At 42.0% G+C, this 17,895-nt stretch overlaps 1 protein-coding gene across 1 annotated transcript; it reads right to left on the bottom strand.

Annotated features, from left to right (window-relative positions):
* Positions 1-5,886: 5,886 nt before the first annotated feature.
* TMEM169 (transmembrane protein 169) lies at positions 5,887-7,932 on the bottom strand. The gene is made up of 2 exons (XM_021703216.1): positions 7,659-7,932; positions 5,887-6,509 (listed from the first exon to the last, which is right to left on the bottom strand). Exons 1-2 carry the CDS (start codon positions 7,930-7,932, stop codon positions 5,887-5,889), a joined length of 897 nt encoding a protein of 298 aa, XP_021558891.1.
* Between the last annotated feature and the right edge of the window lie 9,963 nt (positions 7,933-17,895).

Here is a 17,895-nt window from a genome sequence, read left to right as displayed (position 1 = left end):
TTAGGAAAAGGTCATTTATTAGTGTTTAGTAAACCCTCGGTCCTGAGACCCTTCAGATGTATATCGGTGCTTGGGGGATGATAGCAAACATGTATCTTGGGGGGGGGTAGAGATAAAGGAGGTTTCCAAAGGAATTTTTATATGTTAAAGTAGACTCACAGGATCATGGGGGGTTGGGCTAAGATTGCCTTTTGCCCCTAGCAAAGTATTAACACCGAGGGGTACCTGGGTGGTTCAGTCGGCTAAGGGTCTGCCTTCTACTCCGGTCATGATCCCAGGGTCCTGGGATCAAACCCCTCAGCGGACTCCCTGCTCAGTGGGGAGTCTGCTTTCCCCTCTGCCCTTCCCCCCGCTCATGCTCATGTGCTGTCTCTCTCTCTGAAATAAATAAAATCTTAAAAAGAAAAAAAGTATTAACACTGAGGCAGCTGAGTTCCTAGGGGAATATCACTCTGCCTGTTTCAAGGACTTGTTAATGGACTGTTAAGTAGTAAGGAAATTTAATTTTTCTTTTGCCTTTGTTTCCCACATCACCCACCACCCCTTTTCAAAAGAAACTGCCCAGCTTTCTTTGAAGGAGGCAGGCCCAAGCCTAACCTTGCCCAGAAATAGCTGTTTTCTATACCAAATGGCTGACAAGCTGAGAGGTGATTGGACAAAGGGTCCTGCAATCTGCAAAATAGCTGCAAACCTCTGTCCAAACCAGGAAATCAAATCCAACCAGATACTCTCCCTCTTGAAAATGGACCCAGAAAAACCAGAAACTAAAGCTGGAAAGATAAGGATGCCATGAGGAAGGAGGGGTCTCAAGGAAGCCAATGTTATAAGTGCCCTGAAGCCATAGAGTCAGGCATTTTCAGAGTATGCTCATAGAGCCTAGGAGGTTCTTCGTGATGAGGAGGAGAACATGCAAAAGAAATGTAGATAAAATTAAATTTCCTTACGGTTTGCAGCCCATTGACAAATACTAGAGACAGGCAGTGACATTGCCCAAGGAACTCACAACTGCCTTTATGTTAATGCTTTGCTAGGTAAAAAGCAACCTTAGCTTGATAGCCAGCCCTCCAAGATCCTGCAAGTCTTCTTTAACATATGAAAAATCCCTTTTAGAAACTTCCTTTGTCTTTACTCTTCCCCTCAACTTAAAAGTATATAGTCAATAGCTCCTCACAATCCCAGGGCAGCCCTTTCTGCCCACAGGTACTTTCCCCAGGGTTTAATAAAAACAGCATCTTGGGGTGCCTGGGTGGCTCAGTTGGTTAAGCATCTGCATTCAGGTCAGGTCGTGATCCCAGAGTCCTGGGATCAAGCCCCGTGTTGGGCTCCCTGCTTAGGGAGGAGTCTGCTTCTCCCTCTCCCTGTGTCTGCTGCTCGCCCTTTTTGTGCTCTGTCAAATAAATAAGTAAAATATTAAAAGAAAAAAAATTAAAAAAATATTTTTTGGGGGGCAGGGGAGGAAGCGGGGGAGGGGCAGAGAGAGAGGAAGAGAATCTTAAGCAGGCTCCATGCCTAGCACAGAGCCCAACATGGGGCTTGATCTCACCACCCTGAGATCATGACCTGAACTGAAATCAAGAGTCGGACACTTAACCGACTGAACCACCCAGGCACCCCTAAAAACACCTTTTTGTCCCAAAAATATCTGAAGAACTCTTTCTTGACCATTCACTCCTGGCCCACATCACATCGCTTCAAGCTTTCAAGTCCAAGGAGTTCTTTTAAACTCAAATATTATTTTTTTAAAATTCTCTCTATAAAATGTAAGAGACAATTAGTAGTAATTCACTCTAGTGAAGGAAGTTTGTATGTTTCATGTTGATGATAAAAAACCTCTCCAAAGGCCTGATATACAAGGGAAGCCATTTCAGATTTCTAAGTCAGTATGACTGTGATGTAGTTTTTGAACTTACATAGGTGAAGTCCGGAGCCGATGGCCAACAAAGAATTCTTGAGATGTCTTGGGTGCAAAAAAAGGTGATTTTATTAAAGCATCAGACAGGACCCTTGGGCAGAAAGAACTGCTGCACCAGGGTTGTGAGGGGTAACTGATTATATACTTGGGAGTTGGGGGACATAAGGAAAAAGGAGGTTTTCAAAAGAACTTTGAGATGTTAAAGAAGACCTACAAGATATTGGAGGCTTTGCCATTGTCAAATTAAGGTTGTGTTTCCCTCTAGTAAAGCATTAATAGTAAGACAGTTGGGAGCTTCCTGGAGGAATGTTATACTCTGCCTATCACAAGTCCTTGTCCATGGGCTGCAGGTTATAAGGAAATTTAATTTTATTTACATTTCCTTCTACCTTTGTTTCCCACATCACTATGGATGGGTGGGTGATGTTAGGGCTCCAGGAAATTGAATCTATGGGTCTCTGGAAGTTAGGCTATGGATAAGAATACTTTTTTCTTGTAAATTACTAAGACATTTGTGAACTAAGGGAGACTCATGTCCTGTTACACTGTGATCTCTATCAGTTAGCCATTTGTTTTTCCTTCCCTTAGCTTTAGGGCAGCCAGGAGTGCCCGAGGAATGCCACACACAACCCACCTGGAAGTGGGGGGGGAGGGGAGGTTGTGGGGTGTCAGCTTGTGCTTTGTCCTCAGCTTGCCTTCTGCTCCCTTGTCAATTGTAATAACCTTTGTTCAGACCCAAAGCCTGATTTATGGGCCACCACACATGCATTGTACATCTGCTTTGTGAATGACAAAAATTATCTTGTCCTTGAGTTATTGATCAACACTCCTATCCCTTTACAATAAAACTAGTGATACTTGCCCATATGCTAATCTATAATCTCAGTGAAAAAAGTACATAACCCTGTAAAAACTGTTCATTTTCCAGAGCACTTTCTTCCCTGTGAAGAGTGTGTTTCCCTGGCAGCTGTTCTAACTTGGGCTTGAATAAAACTCTTTCTTACTTTTAGAGATTCTGAAAGTTTTGTTCATTTTGTGTCAACCATATCAGTGTTTTTATCTTGAGGTAGTTTCTATTTCTTTCTTTCTTTTTTTTTTCCCCCTCTCTCCTTTATCTCTCTTCTCTCTCCCTCTCACCCACACCTCCTCCAGTACAGGTTTGTTTCCTGGGAGAAATAAGAGATTCTAGTACCTCTGCTTGTTTGCATCTCAGGGGGGGAAGGGGGGTGGGCCAATGATGTTAACCACTAAGCTTTTGCAACACTGCAAAATGTAAGTCCTGGGTGGCCATCAAGAGCACAATGAAAATTTCAGGTCATCTAATCTTTAAAATTTAGAATCTTGTTTTATTGAATGAAAATCCTGGAGAATAAAGGTTTTATTCCCTTTTGGACCTTGAAGTGATATGAAGGTGTTGCTCAATGTCAATAGACAAGATGGCTTAGGAATAGCAGTATCGTCATAGTGGATCAGATATGGTTTACCCAGCTCAGAGTATCATGGCTGCAAAGCCATCAGCAAGCACAGTCCTCCTTGATGCTCACCATAAATATTAGGTAACTATGAGCTAACAGAATGTTCATAGAGGGTACTAATTCTCTAGGTATTTGCTGACAGGAGATAAGATTTCTTTAGATCTCTTTGGTTAAGTCCTCCTGCCTCTAGTCTAGGTTTTTACATAACTTACTAGAGCCCGTGTGAAATGATTTCAGTTTCTTCCACTAGGTTGTGAGCCTAACTAGGCTGAAGGCCATGTCCACTTCATCTCAGTATCCCTTGGGCCCCACCCTCACCCCATCCTCCTCCATTCCACCACGGCCACCATACCCTAGTCCTAATCATGATTATTTTTGGCCTTGGCCATCGGTTTCCCTAATCCCAGAAAAATGTGACAAATGTGGTTGCAACTTCCTCATGTAGGCTTAGGTAAATATGTGATCTGTGGAAAAGAGTCCACCTAAATGGAATCCCCATAAATTAGTGGTACGTGGAAAGAGTCAAGACATAAGGATCCATATTAAGATCATTATACATATATAGGACAGCCATCATGCTCACCCTTTTTCTGCAAATGGTAGCATTCAAAGCAATTTTGGAGAAATTCAAAGACCATGTGAACAAAATTAATTTGATTTTGTTTTTATTTTCTTTTTCTTCATTTCAATTGTTTACATTTCTGCAAAAGCACCAGAGAGCACCAAGGTTACTTTCAAAAATGCTGGGCAGAGTTTTGTTTTGTGTGAAACTAATAATAGATTTTTGTTGTTGTTGTTTTTAAAGGGGGTTCTTCTGAAAGTGGCGTTCACCATACTTTAAGCAAATGTCCCTGGCCTTCTGTGGGAGAGCACTACTGACCCATCTGGTTTGATTCACAGCAGTTCTTAACACAGCTTCTTCCTGAGACATGAACAAGAAATGGGCACCAGCTGTTCTTGTAAGGACCCAAACCTCCAAAATCTGCTTGATCTCTTGGGATTCGATTTCTTGACATGAGAAAGACACCCTCAGGAATAAATGTATAAAGAAAAAAAAAGTTCAGATTCTATTAATCCGGATTCATCTGGTATACACCCCCTAGTGGCCAGGAAGGCACAATTTCACAGCACAGACAAGATAACTGTTCCTTAAACTCCAGTGAGGTCCGAGTGAGTGAGGCTGTGAGGTCTTGCCAAACAACAGAAAGCTAACCCAGTGTTCTTTGTGCTTAGGGCTACTGATCCCTGTTGGGGGAAGTTTGCAATCCCTCCCTACACAGTCTTTAATATGTAGATTAGATTAAATATCACTACCCAATCCTGCCTTCACTACCAGGAAAAAAGTTATGCTACTAATTGTATTCAACTCTTCACTCTTCCTTTCTAAAAACCCTGAAACCACATGACATTACAGACTAATTGCAAAGTACATGAGCTGCTAATATCTATTTATAGCAAATACATAGTATATGTAACTAGTATCTATGTATAAATTCTCTGTGTAACATTTGGTCTTAAATAAATAAATAAATAAAATTATATTAGTGGTTTGGGATCTGAATATATATAAATAATTACCGTGAAGCAGAGATTCTTTTATGCCTACCAAAATAGCCATGTTTCTCTTTTTGCTTAAATTAGCAGAACCCAAATATTTAACCTAGAATATAGCTGCCTAACCAAAAGACTACATTTCCCAGCCTCTTTTGCTTGTGAGGTCATGTGACAAAGGCCTAGCCAATGAAATACAGGACATGTTGAGTGAGACTTCTGGGAAGTCTCCTTAAACAGGGAAGATGTGCACTTCCTCTATTCTGCAAGAACCGTGGATGTGATGGCTGGAGATGTAGTCAGCACTGAGGTGTTGAGGATAAGGACAAAGAAGGCTATATCCTACTAATAGCAGGGGAATAAAGCCTGGGGTTTGGATGACTTCATCAGGTCCCCTGATGGTCTGCCTCTAGACTTCTTCTGTACAAGAAAGAAAGAAAATTCTATCTTGTTTAAACCACTGATATTTCGGACTTTAATTATATGCCACTAAACCAAAATCTAAGTGATACACACAAATCTTTACATTCTGCTGCACTGTGGTAGACCTGTCTCCTAAGTGTTTCTCTCCATCCTACTTACTATCTTTTTGGTGAACTTGGTCTCCCTTGAACCTCCTTTTTCTCCAGGTCACATTTAGTCACATCCTCCCCTGGGTTCCAGGCACCAGTAACATCTTCAAGCTCCAAAACTTACACACAACTGAGCTCCCTGTCCCAGATAAATGGTCATTTTAGGAGAGGGAATGAGAAGAATTCATCCATGGATAGACTGTTTTGGTACAAATTGCTTTTCTGTTCCCTGCCCTCCTGGAACCACCAAGATGGTAGAACAGAACAGTGTGGGCTAGAGTTTTCCAGAACTGAGAGGGATAGGGGTTTAATTTAAAGAAAGAATCTTCTGGAATTGGAAGATGATATATAGGCTCCTGGGACCAGAGAAGGATGTTTAGACAGTGGAAGTTTCTACTTCCTGGGTGGGGTCCTTGTTGGAGAGATTGCCTGAGATATTGTCAGATTCAAGCAACTCTACAATGCTGTAGGGAGAACAGTCCTCCAGACCTAGCTTGCTGCAGAGCCAGCCACAGAAGCCTTTCTCCATGTCCCGGGCAGCTTGCCACCATGCTCCCCAGGACCATGAGAGCTGGACCACTGCAGCATAGAGACCCAGGGAAGAGGCCATGGCCATGATGAGCACTGGATAGAAGAGAATGAGGCAGGGGCAACATGAGATCTTGTGCCAGAAGGTCCTCTCCTCGTTGTACACAAGGAAGATGTTGTACCAGGTGATAGTGCCATAGTAGAAAGAGACAACAAAAGAGAGGATAAAGACCACAGGCAGACAGACCAGCGTCCAGAGGACCACATGGGGCCCACGGTCTGCTCCCATTTGGCAGGCCTTTCTGTCTTCAGGGGTTATCTCCCTTGATGATCCTTTAGGCTTGGTCAACTCTTGCAGCTCCTTCTCTGTCAGTGTGACATGGATGTCCACCATCTGGCCCTTTTTCTTCCCTCGTGTGATGGTCCCAGTTAATGTGACATAGCGGCTGTCCAAAGGCAAGTTCCATATCCCTGCAGGGCATCAAGGAGGTGATGTTAAGGTCAGAAGAGTGGACATTTTATCACAGTGTCATCACCTGAGCTGGAGGCTGAATACCACAGTTCCTGTTTTTATAGCACCTGGCACAGTCCCGGAGTCTATGACTCAGAGATGGAGTGGATGGATCTCCCTCAGGAAGCTGATTCCTGACATTATTACTCCCCCAGGGAACTCTTACTCCACACATGTGGACTCTGAAAAAATTGCGAAGCAGGTTAACTTGCTTTTCAAGTTCTCTCTCCACTTTTCTGGACCTCAATCTCGACACGATCTCTGTAATATGGAGGGGTGTGAGGAACTTTGCCATAGACACCACTTAATGATCTTATTTCTAGTTTATAAGTGCATGAGTATCCATTAGTGTGTGTAAGATTGTGCTGCGTGTGTATCCTACTGATGCGCAGTGCACACCCCTTCCCTGCTCATCCCTGTCTCTCTGCTTTCCATCTATTGCTGCACGGTGATGCTTAATCCGGACACTCAACGGCTTTGTTAGCAGCAACAGACGTTCTTATACATGCATCCTTATGCCCATTGGCATAAGTTTCATGGGGTAGATACTGAGAATTTCTAGAACATAAGATACGCAGTTTGAATTTAATAAATATTGATAAATGTCCCTACAAAGCGGGTAAAACAGATTCCATTCCCACTTGAGGTATATTGACAGTACATCTATTTTCTCACATTGATGTTGTCATAATTTACCCAATTTTTGGCCAACCAACATGTAAAGGAATATTATAACTCACTGCTGTTGTAATTTGCATGTTCCTGATTATTATAAAAGTCAACTATTAGCTTCTCTATCTTATGTGTATTAAATAATTAGCATAGTCTTAAAAATAACTAAATAATAAGCATAGTCTGCTTGTATTACTAATTTCTGTGTATAAATCAGTCTCTTCTATTACACTAGGAGTTCAGAAAGGACAGAGATCTCTTCCACATCACTGTGAAGAGAACACAGTCAATGCTTCATAAATACTGCCCATTTAAAAGAAATGCAAAAAGAAATGTTATCAACAAGACGAAGTAGGTCAGTGAGCAAATCCCTGTCTGTCTTCTGGAGAATCCTCATTCCTTCCTGTGGCTTTAAGTAAGTGGCCCCAGAAACTTACCATCATCTGCAGGATAGTCTAGAAAATCATCCCCCTCCTCTTCTTTAGGCCGGTCTCCACCTTCAGATTCCCCGGGCTCCTCATCCAGTTTCTCATTTTCTGACCGGTATATGATGATAGATTCGGGGCGGGACTCTTTCCTCTTCTTTTTCCTGCGACCCATTGTGGATTCCCCATCCAGGGCCAAGGCAGCAGCCACAGCCTTCCTCAGAGAGCCCTGGTGGTGGGGGCTTGGGAGTTGGCTCTCGCCTTCTACTGGTGAGAGCTCTTCCATCCTGCTCCTCACGTCTAGTTATTCCTTGTGAAGAGTCTGACTTGCTTCGGCAAACTCACCATCCAAACATCACAGAGCTTATTCCTGGATGGGACTATGCAAAGATGTTCCATCACTGAGTTCCACAGGAAAGATAGGAAAGCAAAGCCATCAACGGAAAGGAAACAGGAGGACACCTGGGTGGCTCAGTCAGTTAAGCGGCTGCCTTCAGCTCAGGTCATGATCCCAGGATCCTGGGATCGAGCCCCACATCGGGCTCCTTGCTCAGCAGGGAGCCCGCTTCTCCCTCTCCTTCCGGCTCGTGCTCTCTCTCACTATCTCTGTCTCTCTCAAATAAACCAATAAAATATTTTTTTAAAAAAAGAAAGAAAGAAAGGAAATAGGATGAGATGGAAAGGGGTCTGGGAAATGATTCTCAACTTGGCCAAAGGCTTCTCCTCCCTTTACTTCTCATAATACTGTATTTTGGGAGTGCTGTGGAAATACTCTGACAAGGTTGGATTGTTGTGAATAAAATTTTATTTGTGTTGCAATAATATTTTTGTCATTTATGCAAACTTATAATATTATGCAAAACCCACCAGTTTAGCTGGGAGATATTGAGTATGAGGAAGTTGCGTGAGGAAGCTTTATAGATAAATGGGACTTAAGAACTATTCTCACTCCCGGGCGCCTGGGTGGCTCAGTTGGTTAAGCGACTGCCTTTGGCTCAGGTCATGATCCTGGAGTCCCGGGATCGAGTCCCGCATCGGGCTCCCTGCTCGGCAGGGAGTCTGCTTCTCCCTCTGACCCTCCCCCCTCTCATGCTCTATCTCATTCTCTCTCTCTCAAATAAATAAATAAAATCTTTAAAAAAAAAAAAAAGAATTATTCTCACTCCCATGAAACATGACAATTTGGATGGCTAGGGCCAGTACTCCAGGCATCTGGCTGTCAAGTCCTGCATTACAACCATACTCAGAAGGATGAACGAAACTTTCAGTAAGCTCCCCAAAGATGGCACAATGTCACCAATCATGTCTACCATGGTATTCTATGAATAACACGTCTCCTGGCTTCTTGTTAGCCCAAGATCCCAGAAAATTCCTGGGATCTGTCCTATCACATGTGGGGAGACCAGTGGAGAGGATGCACACTTTTCCACTCTTAAGATTCTCTCTCCTCTTTGTGTTCTCCAAGTGAAGAGAGGTGGGGAGAGAGGAGAGTCTACATAACATCTTTTAAAGACATGATTGGCCTGTGTTTTGGGTGCATTGAACCATTAAGAGGAGAGAAATGCTTTCAGTGCTGCTACTGAGGAGAGGAAAATTAGCAAATACCCAGCTAGTCATATTTAGGCAGCTAGTTGCTTGGATGCTTTCTATTTTTATTTTTTAAAAGATTTTATTTTTAAGTAATCTCTACATCCAAATGGGACTCAAACTCACAACCCTGAGATGAAGAGTCTCATGCTCCACCAGCAGAGCCTGCCAGGTACCCTGCTCGTATGCTTTTTAAAACAAAAACAACAACAACAACAAACAAAAACAAAAACTCAAAAGTATGTTATTATGGACAGTTTCAAACATACTAAATGGAGAACCTTTTTATTATGGAAAGAGGCAAACCTGTACAAAAGACAGAGAACAATTTTAAGGACCCCTCATTGTCCCTATCACCCAGTTTCAACAATAATCAAAATATTCATAGCCAATTTATTTAAAGGCAAATCTCAGACACCATTTCATCTATTTCAGTACGTACCTCTTCCGTATAAGGAGTCTTAAAAAAAAAAGAGATAACCAGAGTATCATCAGCACACCTCATTGTTTTTAAAACAATTCTTTAATATCATCAAATATCTGGTCAGTTCAAATTTCCCTGTTTGTTTAACAGTTTAAAGTCTATTTTCTGGAATTAGGATCTCAATAAGATCTATGCGATGCACACAGATCCTACCTATGCCTGTTTGTGTATGGTAGTGTTGTCCAATAGAATTTCTGCATTATACCTCACATAATGCTAGTACAACTGAGGAAATGCTTTTTTGAAAAAAATTGAATTCTAACCAATTTTAAAATAGCCACATGTGGCTACTGACTACTCTATTGGACAGATCTATATGCTCTCCCTCCAAATATTTTCCTTCCAGTTTCTTTGTTAAACAAGTCGGTTATTTACCTTGCAGATTCACACAGCCTAGATTTTGCTGACTGCATTCCCATAGGGTGTTCCTCGGAACCATGTATTTCCTGTAAATTGGTAGCTAAATAGGCTTGATTGGATTCATGTTGGAATGTTTTGGGTTGGTTGTTTTGGCCAGACAATGTTATAGAGGGCGTTCTGTACTTCCATCTGAAGACACCTAATGGGCCATTTTTTTGTGAAATTAGTAGCCATTGATAATCACTGGCTAGATCCATTAATTCATTAGGAGTTGCAAAATGGTGATATTCCAATTCTCTCATTTCTTCTTCATTTATTAGCCAGAATACTCTCATGCACTTTTAACAAACCCAGTTTTAAACTTGGTAGAGGAGGCAAATGGCCCTGTTATTATCCATTATTATTGGAAATAATACTGGAAAAATATCTTTCTGTAATGACTGCAATGACAGCTTCTATTAATATGAAAAATTTCTGAACTATTTACCTAATACATTCCCCATTCACAAATAACTGTATTTACAATTGCGCATTGCTAGATTCTACTCACAACCCTGCCACCCCAGGATCCCAGAGACTGGCCACTCTCCAGTGACTCCAGGTTGCCAGCTTTCTGTTACTTTTATTCTCAATTTCCAATTCCTCATTGTCTTTCAGTGGTCTCTGAGTATTTCCTTTCTTTCAATCCCACATGCATACTCTTTGATTTCTCTGTATCCCCAATAGTGAGGCTTCTCCTCTCATTTGTCTTAAGTGGTCCTAATGTCCAGTGGGCTGGCCCAAGCAAGGGGGCAAAAATAAAAGAACAAAAAATCTAACAAGGCTCTAAATGCCACTCAATTTGAAGCAAATCTCATGTCTTAAAATTATGCATCTTTGATATTATCATGTGACAGGGCCAACTCTATATCATATTTCTTCAAATGCCAAAACACATTTTTTTCCCCTCATCTCAGTGTTTCTAAAATTTGGATGCAACTTAAGACCAACAGAATGACTTTTCACCCCAAAGGCTGGGCTACCTTCTCAGCAAGTAGCTCTGCTCCACTACCCTTTGCCCAAGTTCTTCTTTGTCTTCTATAGTTGTTAATTTTCTTATATGCCTCTCCACTGGATTGCAGGTACGTAGTCTCAATCACCTTGTGTCCTGGGCACACAGACTGGAATAAAGAAGGTGTTGACTGACAGAAGTGAATATGTCCACAGGTAGAACTGGAAGGCTATAGGAAGTCCTCACAGCCTGACTTTGCTTGGGGCAGGGGAGGCTGTTTGAACAGAAGGAGCATCATTATCTTCACAATCTTATGTATGGAACTTGCTGGACTCTAAGAGCCTTTAGGTGATGTGTCTAAGAACAGAAAGATCCAGAGCACAAAGGCTTCCCAAGATAAACTGATTCAGGACACAAGAAACTCAATGATTAGAAAGATTTGAGGGATCTGAAGAGAAGCCAGAATATGGAACTCAACCATTAGAATACTGAGTTTGCCTTAATGAGTGTTTAAGTTTGCCTTAAGGGTGTCTATAAGCTCAAACAGTACTCTCCTACCAAAGTAGCCCCAGGGCAGAAGAGTAGCCATCCGGGCAGAAGAGTAGCCATCCGGCCAGAAAGGACTGGAAGGACAGGCTGTGTGTGGCTCTCCCTAAGGTTTGAGGTTTGTTGTTAAAAATGTATGTGAATTTTGAATTATACTTTCTAAAAGTCTGTATTTAATATAAAAATGTTTTCCCTGGTGCAAATCCTCTAGTAAAAATGATACTTGGTAAGTCATACCAAGGTAATTCTATGATGCAGGTGACCTCTGAACGCACCACTTTATATCTACTCTAAGGTTACAAACACCCGAGGTTGAGAGTGTGAAAATAAACCAAAGAGATTTCATTTAAAATAGAGTCAGGAAACCCTGGCAGGGGAGCTCTCAGGCATCTACCACTCCTTGCAGCCTGCACAACTAGCAGAAAGAGAAAGTTAAGAATTATCTTGACAATTACCTTTTTTTTTAAGTTTTATTTATTTAAGTAATCTCTACATCCATCAGGGCCTGAACTCACAACCCCAACATCAAGAGTCTCATGCTCTACCAACTGAGCCAGCCAGGTACCCCTCTTGAAAGTTATCTTAAGGCCATTTTTCACATAGGAGTTTCATCGCCTGCTTTTATGAAAAGAAAGGATGAGTCTTCCCTGCCCCAGCAACAATGCACTAACGACTGCTTGCAGCCAATGTGAACCAGCCACAGCCTCAAACTCTTTGTTCTACAATGAACTTTTGTTCAAAACAACCCTCTCCAATGTCTTCCCAAAACTTAATAAAAGCTGATCTTCCCTTTGTCTCTTTGGACTTATCTATGTTTCATCATGCATGCATGGAGTAATAATCACTGTTAATGGGCTTTTGCAAACAGAATAATCTGTGGTGTTCTAACTCTTCAGTTTTGGGTGGCCACAATGGGACAGACCGACGGTAGATAATAGGAAGAGTTTCTGGAGCCCTAGGACAGAACACAGAAAATAGGAGTCAAGAGAAGCACTGGCGTCTCTTGGGGATGTAAAGACGAACATGACTATATTGTCAGCTGATGGGGTGGTGGGAGGAACGATTCTATCTGTAAGCAAGGATGGAGATGACCCTTGGAAACCCCATTAAAATCCTTTAGAGGAAGTATTCAGTATAAAGCGTTGGTGAGCTCCTGGTAATTCACCATAGGGGTCTATTCCCTGCTTCTGGGCACAGCTATTTTTAGACAGGTACACAGCCAGTGTCTACTTACAAAATAGGTAACTGTCCCTGATTCACCTCAAAACATGATTTGAGGGGCTCCTGGGTGGCTCAGAGCCCCACGTTGGGTGTAGAGCTTACTTACAAAACAAAAACCAAACAACAACAACAATAAAACCCCCACGATTTGAGAGTACAAAATGGCCCGACAAACTTAAAGTTGGTTTGTTCAGTAGCTATGGTAAAAGATAGCCATCAGAACCAGTTTTGAACCTGTTCAATTGATCAACAACTTCCCTCAATGGAGATGTTTTGGAAACCAGCCCATTAGAGTCCATCTCTCATTTCTAAAAGTCAATCAGGTCAGTAAATTTGCCTGTCAGAAGCCAGGGGCTTCCACTGATGAGTGGGCATTCAAAAGCATATTCACACAGACAGTTGTTGATCAAACAGGTTTAAAACTGCTTCTGGTGACTACTTGTTATGGCTTTAGAAAAGTCCTTTCCTAAATTTGTGGGAACTTTTTTATTCTATTTGCCATGAGGCTGAAATGAGATCAGCTGTGTCTCAGAACAAGGTGTAGTAGTTATCTATTGTCCTGTAACAAATTACCCCAAATTTAGAGGTCTAAAAAAATAACCAAGAATTATCCTACACAGTTCTGTGTCAGTAATCTGGGAGTGTCTCAGCTGGGCGGGCAGTAGTCTTCTTAGTCTGCTTCCCACCTACAGCATTTGGGGGTCCAAAGGCCTTTTTTCTTTCGGACAGTCTCTGAACTCTTTAGGTATTCTGTCAATATAATTCTCTTAAAAACTTTGTGGCTCTCCTGTGAATAGTTTTTCTGGGTCAGAAAATGTGAGAGTGCCTTAGTTGGATGTTCTGTCTCAAGGTCCCTGAAGATGGCAGGGCAGCACTCATCTGAAGGCTTGGATGGGATCAGAGGATCTGCTTCCAAGATGGCACATTTGCATGGTGCTGACTCAGTTCCTCCCTCTGCAGGCCTCTCTGTGGGCTGTTTGAGTATCCTCACAACAGTGTCTGGTTTCCCTCAGAGTGAGCGATCTGGGAGCAGATAATTTTCTTGACCACTTCAACTGTACTTCTTTTTTTAAGGTTATTTATTTATTTTTTGAGTAATGTCTACATCCAACGTGGGGCCCAAACTCACAACCCCAAGATCAAGAGTCATGTGCTTTTCTTTTTTTTTTGTCTCAGCTGGGCGGGCAGAAATATTTTTTTTCTTTTTTTGACATAGAGCAAATGGGGGTCCAAAGGCGCTCTTGAGAGGGGGGAGGGCCAGAGGGAGAAGCAGGCTCCCTGCCGAGCAGGGAGCCCGATGCGGGACTCGATCCCGGGACTCTAGGATCATGACCTGAGCCGAAGGCAGTCACTTAACCAACTGAGCCACCCAGGCGCCCAGTCATGTGCTTTTCTGAGCCAGCCAGGTGCCCCTCAACTGTACTCTTGATCCTCTATCTTCCTCATCCTTGATTTCTTCCCTTTCTAATAGCTCCAACTTCTCCCCTTTGCTGATTCCTTTTTGCCTGCAAATAAACCCAGAAGACCCTAGGTGGAAAACTAGCTTTACTTGCCACTTATTCTATCCGATGTCCTGTTTCTCTCTTTGTTTCATAACTAAGCTTCTCTATAAAATAGTATACATCCAGTCATTATCAGTTCATCCTCTCAATGTCCTGTTCCCTTAACCATCTTTTTCTCCCTTCTCCCAAACCCCTTTCTAACACACACACACAAACATACCCCACATGCACACTGATAAGTCACGTGGAAAGACAAGGAATAGGCCAGGAAATGAGCATTTATCAAGTCTTATGTGCCAGGCTGTAAGCTAAATTTTTTATACGTTACCTCATTTGCACATCTCAACAAGCCCACTGTTAAATAAAGAAGTGACAGAACCTGGATTTAAGCCTAAATTGCATAACTTCAAAAGCCCAGAATTTTCCCTCCAAGATTAGTGGTGGCTGTAGTAGACAGCTGATGGGTTTTTGTTTTGTGTGGGTTTTTTTTGGCTGTGGGGCTTGGTTTTGTTATTGTTGTTTGTTTGTTTGGTTTGGGTTTTTGCTGTTTCAACCTCATTCCTCTTTCCTTTGGTGACAGAGCCACTCTTTTCTGTGTGGAATAATACAGCCTTGAAAGTCACCAGTGTGACCACAGTGACGATTTTACCATTCTTATTCTCCTTATCCATACCAGAGCCCTAATTCTGCTTATTTCCAGGTCTTTCTTGAACCTTCCCTTACCTCCTTTGACTTTCTACCTTCATACTCTTGCTACCTCTCAAATCCTCCTTTTGCCTCCTTTATTCCGTCTGTCTCCTCCACCCATAATAGCCAGCACTTTTGAGACTCAATTCTCAACTGATTGCCCTCTATTCTCAATAGTACATTCTCTTCCTCCTTTTGAAATATGCAGCCTTCCTACCTACCTCTGCAGGACACCTGTATGCCAAGAACGCCCAAATACAGATGTCAAGAATTAATGTATCATCCAGACGGATTTCCAGCAGCCTAGTGGATATTCTCCACCTAAATATCTCATCATTTCTGGCCATGCATGTTCAAACCAAACTCATCATCTTTATTTCTAGCTGACTTAACCTCTTAGTGTTACCAAGAGGACAGGGAAAGGGGGAAGGGAAAGGAGAAAGGGATGGAGAAGGAAACCCTATAACATTTATTTTGTGCCTATTCTCATAAAAGATAACATTTGCTGACTATATCATTTGTTAGTCTCTGTGTTAATTGCTTATACATGGTTTTCCCATTTCATTACATTCTAATACTTTTTTGGACAATACTAGGTGCCAAATACTGTACAATCGTCCTAGGCACAGCAATCTTAAGAAACAAATAGTATCGGGGCACCTGGGTGGCTCAGTCATTAAACATCTGCCTTCGGCTCAGATCATGATCCCAGGGTCTTGGGATCGAGCCCCGCATCAGGCTCCCCGCTTGGCGGGAAGCCTGCTTCTCCTCTCCCACTCCCCCTGCTTGTGTTCCCTCTCTCGTTATCTCTCTCTGTCAAATAAATAAAATCGTAAAAAGAAACAAATAGTATCTTACAAATGAGGACATTTGGACTTAAAATTAGTAACAACTAAAACTTATTGGATGGTTACTATGTGTCAGGTGCTGTTCTAAGCGCTTTACAGTAATCATATTGTTTAATTGTCTCAGCAAACCAATGTAGTAGGTACTATTATTATTACCATCTAGAGGATCATTTTGCTCAAGGTTACGTAGCAGTGGGGCTGGGACTTACACCCAGGTTTGCTCATTTCAAAGCCCATGTTCTATTCATGGTGCCACGCTGCGTGTCAGCATTTACCCAAGATTCTATACTTAAACCCTTAGAGTTGTCTTCAATGAATCCATTTCCCATGTTAGGGATATATTCCTATGTTCCTAATAGTAATCAATTTCTAAGTCCTGCCACTCATTCCCATGAAATCTCTTTGTTAAATGTCTTCACTTGAATTTCTACTACCCCCATTTGCCTCTCATACTACTTCCTCCGGGCTGGTTTCTCACCTTCCATTTCAGAATTCTTCCTCAACCATGTTAAATGGTGATTAACAAAATAAAACATCATTGTTATGTTGTCCAGTAATCATCACTATCTTGCCATGACTGACTAAACTCTATCTGTCTGGAGTTGAGGCTCTCCCCATTCATGCTCCTGCTAGGGTTCAGGAGCAAGTTTTCCCCTTCACCAGAACATGACTAGTCAACACATATGAAGATGGTGATGGAACCAACATAAGTATATGTGTTGACTAGTTATGTTGGTTCCATCACCATCTTCACTCTTTTCCACCTGTTTCAAGCCTGGCCCAAGACAGACTCACTCATTCGTGTCCCCTTCTGTGACTACTCCGGCCCACCCGTCTGTCCCCACCCCAGTCCTATTGCTGCAGAAGAGTGGGGAGAATGGAATGAGTGTTCAAGTATAAAATGCCTATGATGGATTGATATTTCATAAATATTACTTTCCAATCCCTTTCTTTTGCCTTCTTCTACTCTGTATTTCAGTAGCATTTGTCATCTGCACTACACTCTCTCAGTGCTTAATTATGCAGCATTTCATATCATCTGGTATTGAGTATGAATGGCTTCATTATTTTTCATTCATCTTCCCAGGGAGATTATACAATTTTAGAAATCAGGACCTGTCTTATTCTTCTTCACCTCCAATGGAAAGACCCCATGGCTAGACATGTAGCAGACACTCAGTTGAGTGTAGCAGACACTCAACCCATGTTGACCTGATAGGACAGAGGGGAAGGGAAAGTGCCTAATCAGAAATAGGATATAAATGGGGGCACCTAGGTGGCTCAGTCGGTTGAGCATCTGACTCTTGATTTCAGCTCAGGTTGTGATCTCAGGGTCGTGAGATAGAGCTGCTGTTGGGCTCCTGGCTCAGGGTGGAGTCTGCGTGTTCCTCTCCCTCTGCCCCTCCCCCGGCTCGTGCACACTCTCTCTCTCAAATAAATAAAATCTTAAAAAAAAAAAAAAAAAAGAAATAGGATATAATTGTTAAGAAAGGAAGGCTTAATTATCTTCCCCATTTTCGTGCACTTTATTATGCTGTTAATATCTGATCTGAGAAGCAGGTTCTGAACATTTCTCCTTCCTTTTAGATTCCATAAAAGAGAGAGTAAAACAAATTTCCCCAGTTTCCAAGGCTTTAATCAGTAGAGTTAAGAGAGGAGAGAGGACTTCGCTCTTTCCTCTGGAAGTTAGGCCTCGCCCACCCTCCACTTCTGCTGCCCTCTGAAAATTATTAACAAACATGATACAGCAGGACACTAACTTCAATTAATCACTAACTCCAAATTCTTGGTCATCCTAGGGGGAAAAATAGGTTTTAAAGAACATGCTTAGACTCTTATGCATAAAATAACTGGTTTTAAGCCACTCTTGAAGGTAATTCTCCAGATAATTCTTAAAATTCATCCACCACTTTTTCCCACCTCTATTGCTACCATTCTTATCTAAGAGGCCTTTCTTTCTTTTTCTTTCTTTCTTTCTTTCTTTCTTTCTTTCTTTCTTTCTTTCTTTCTTTCTTTCTTTCTT

Source organism: Neomonachus schauinslandi, chromosome 3 (assembly GCF_002201575.2).
Source record: "Neomonachus schauinslandi chromosome 3, ASM220157v2, whole genome shotgun sequence".
Taxonomy (NCBI): domain Eukaryota; kingdom Metazoa; phylum Chordata; class Mammalia; order Carnivora; family Phocidae; genus Neomonachus; species Neomonachus schauinslandi.
The sequence above is the reverse complement of the archived record's forward strand: the minus strand, read 5'-3'. Positions and strand labels throughout refer to the sequence as shown.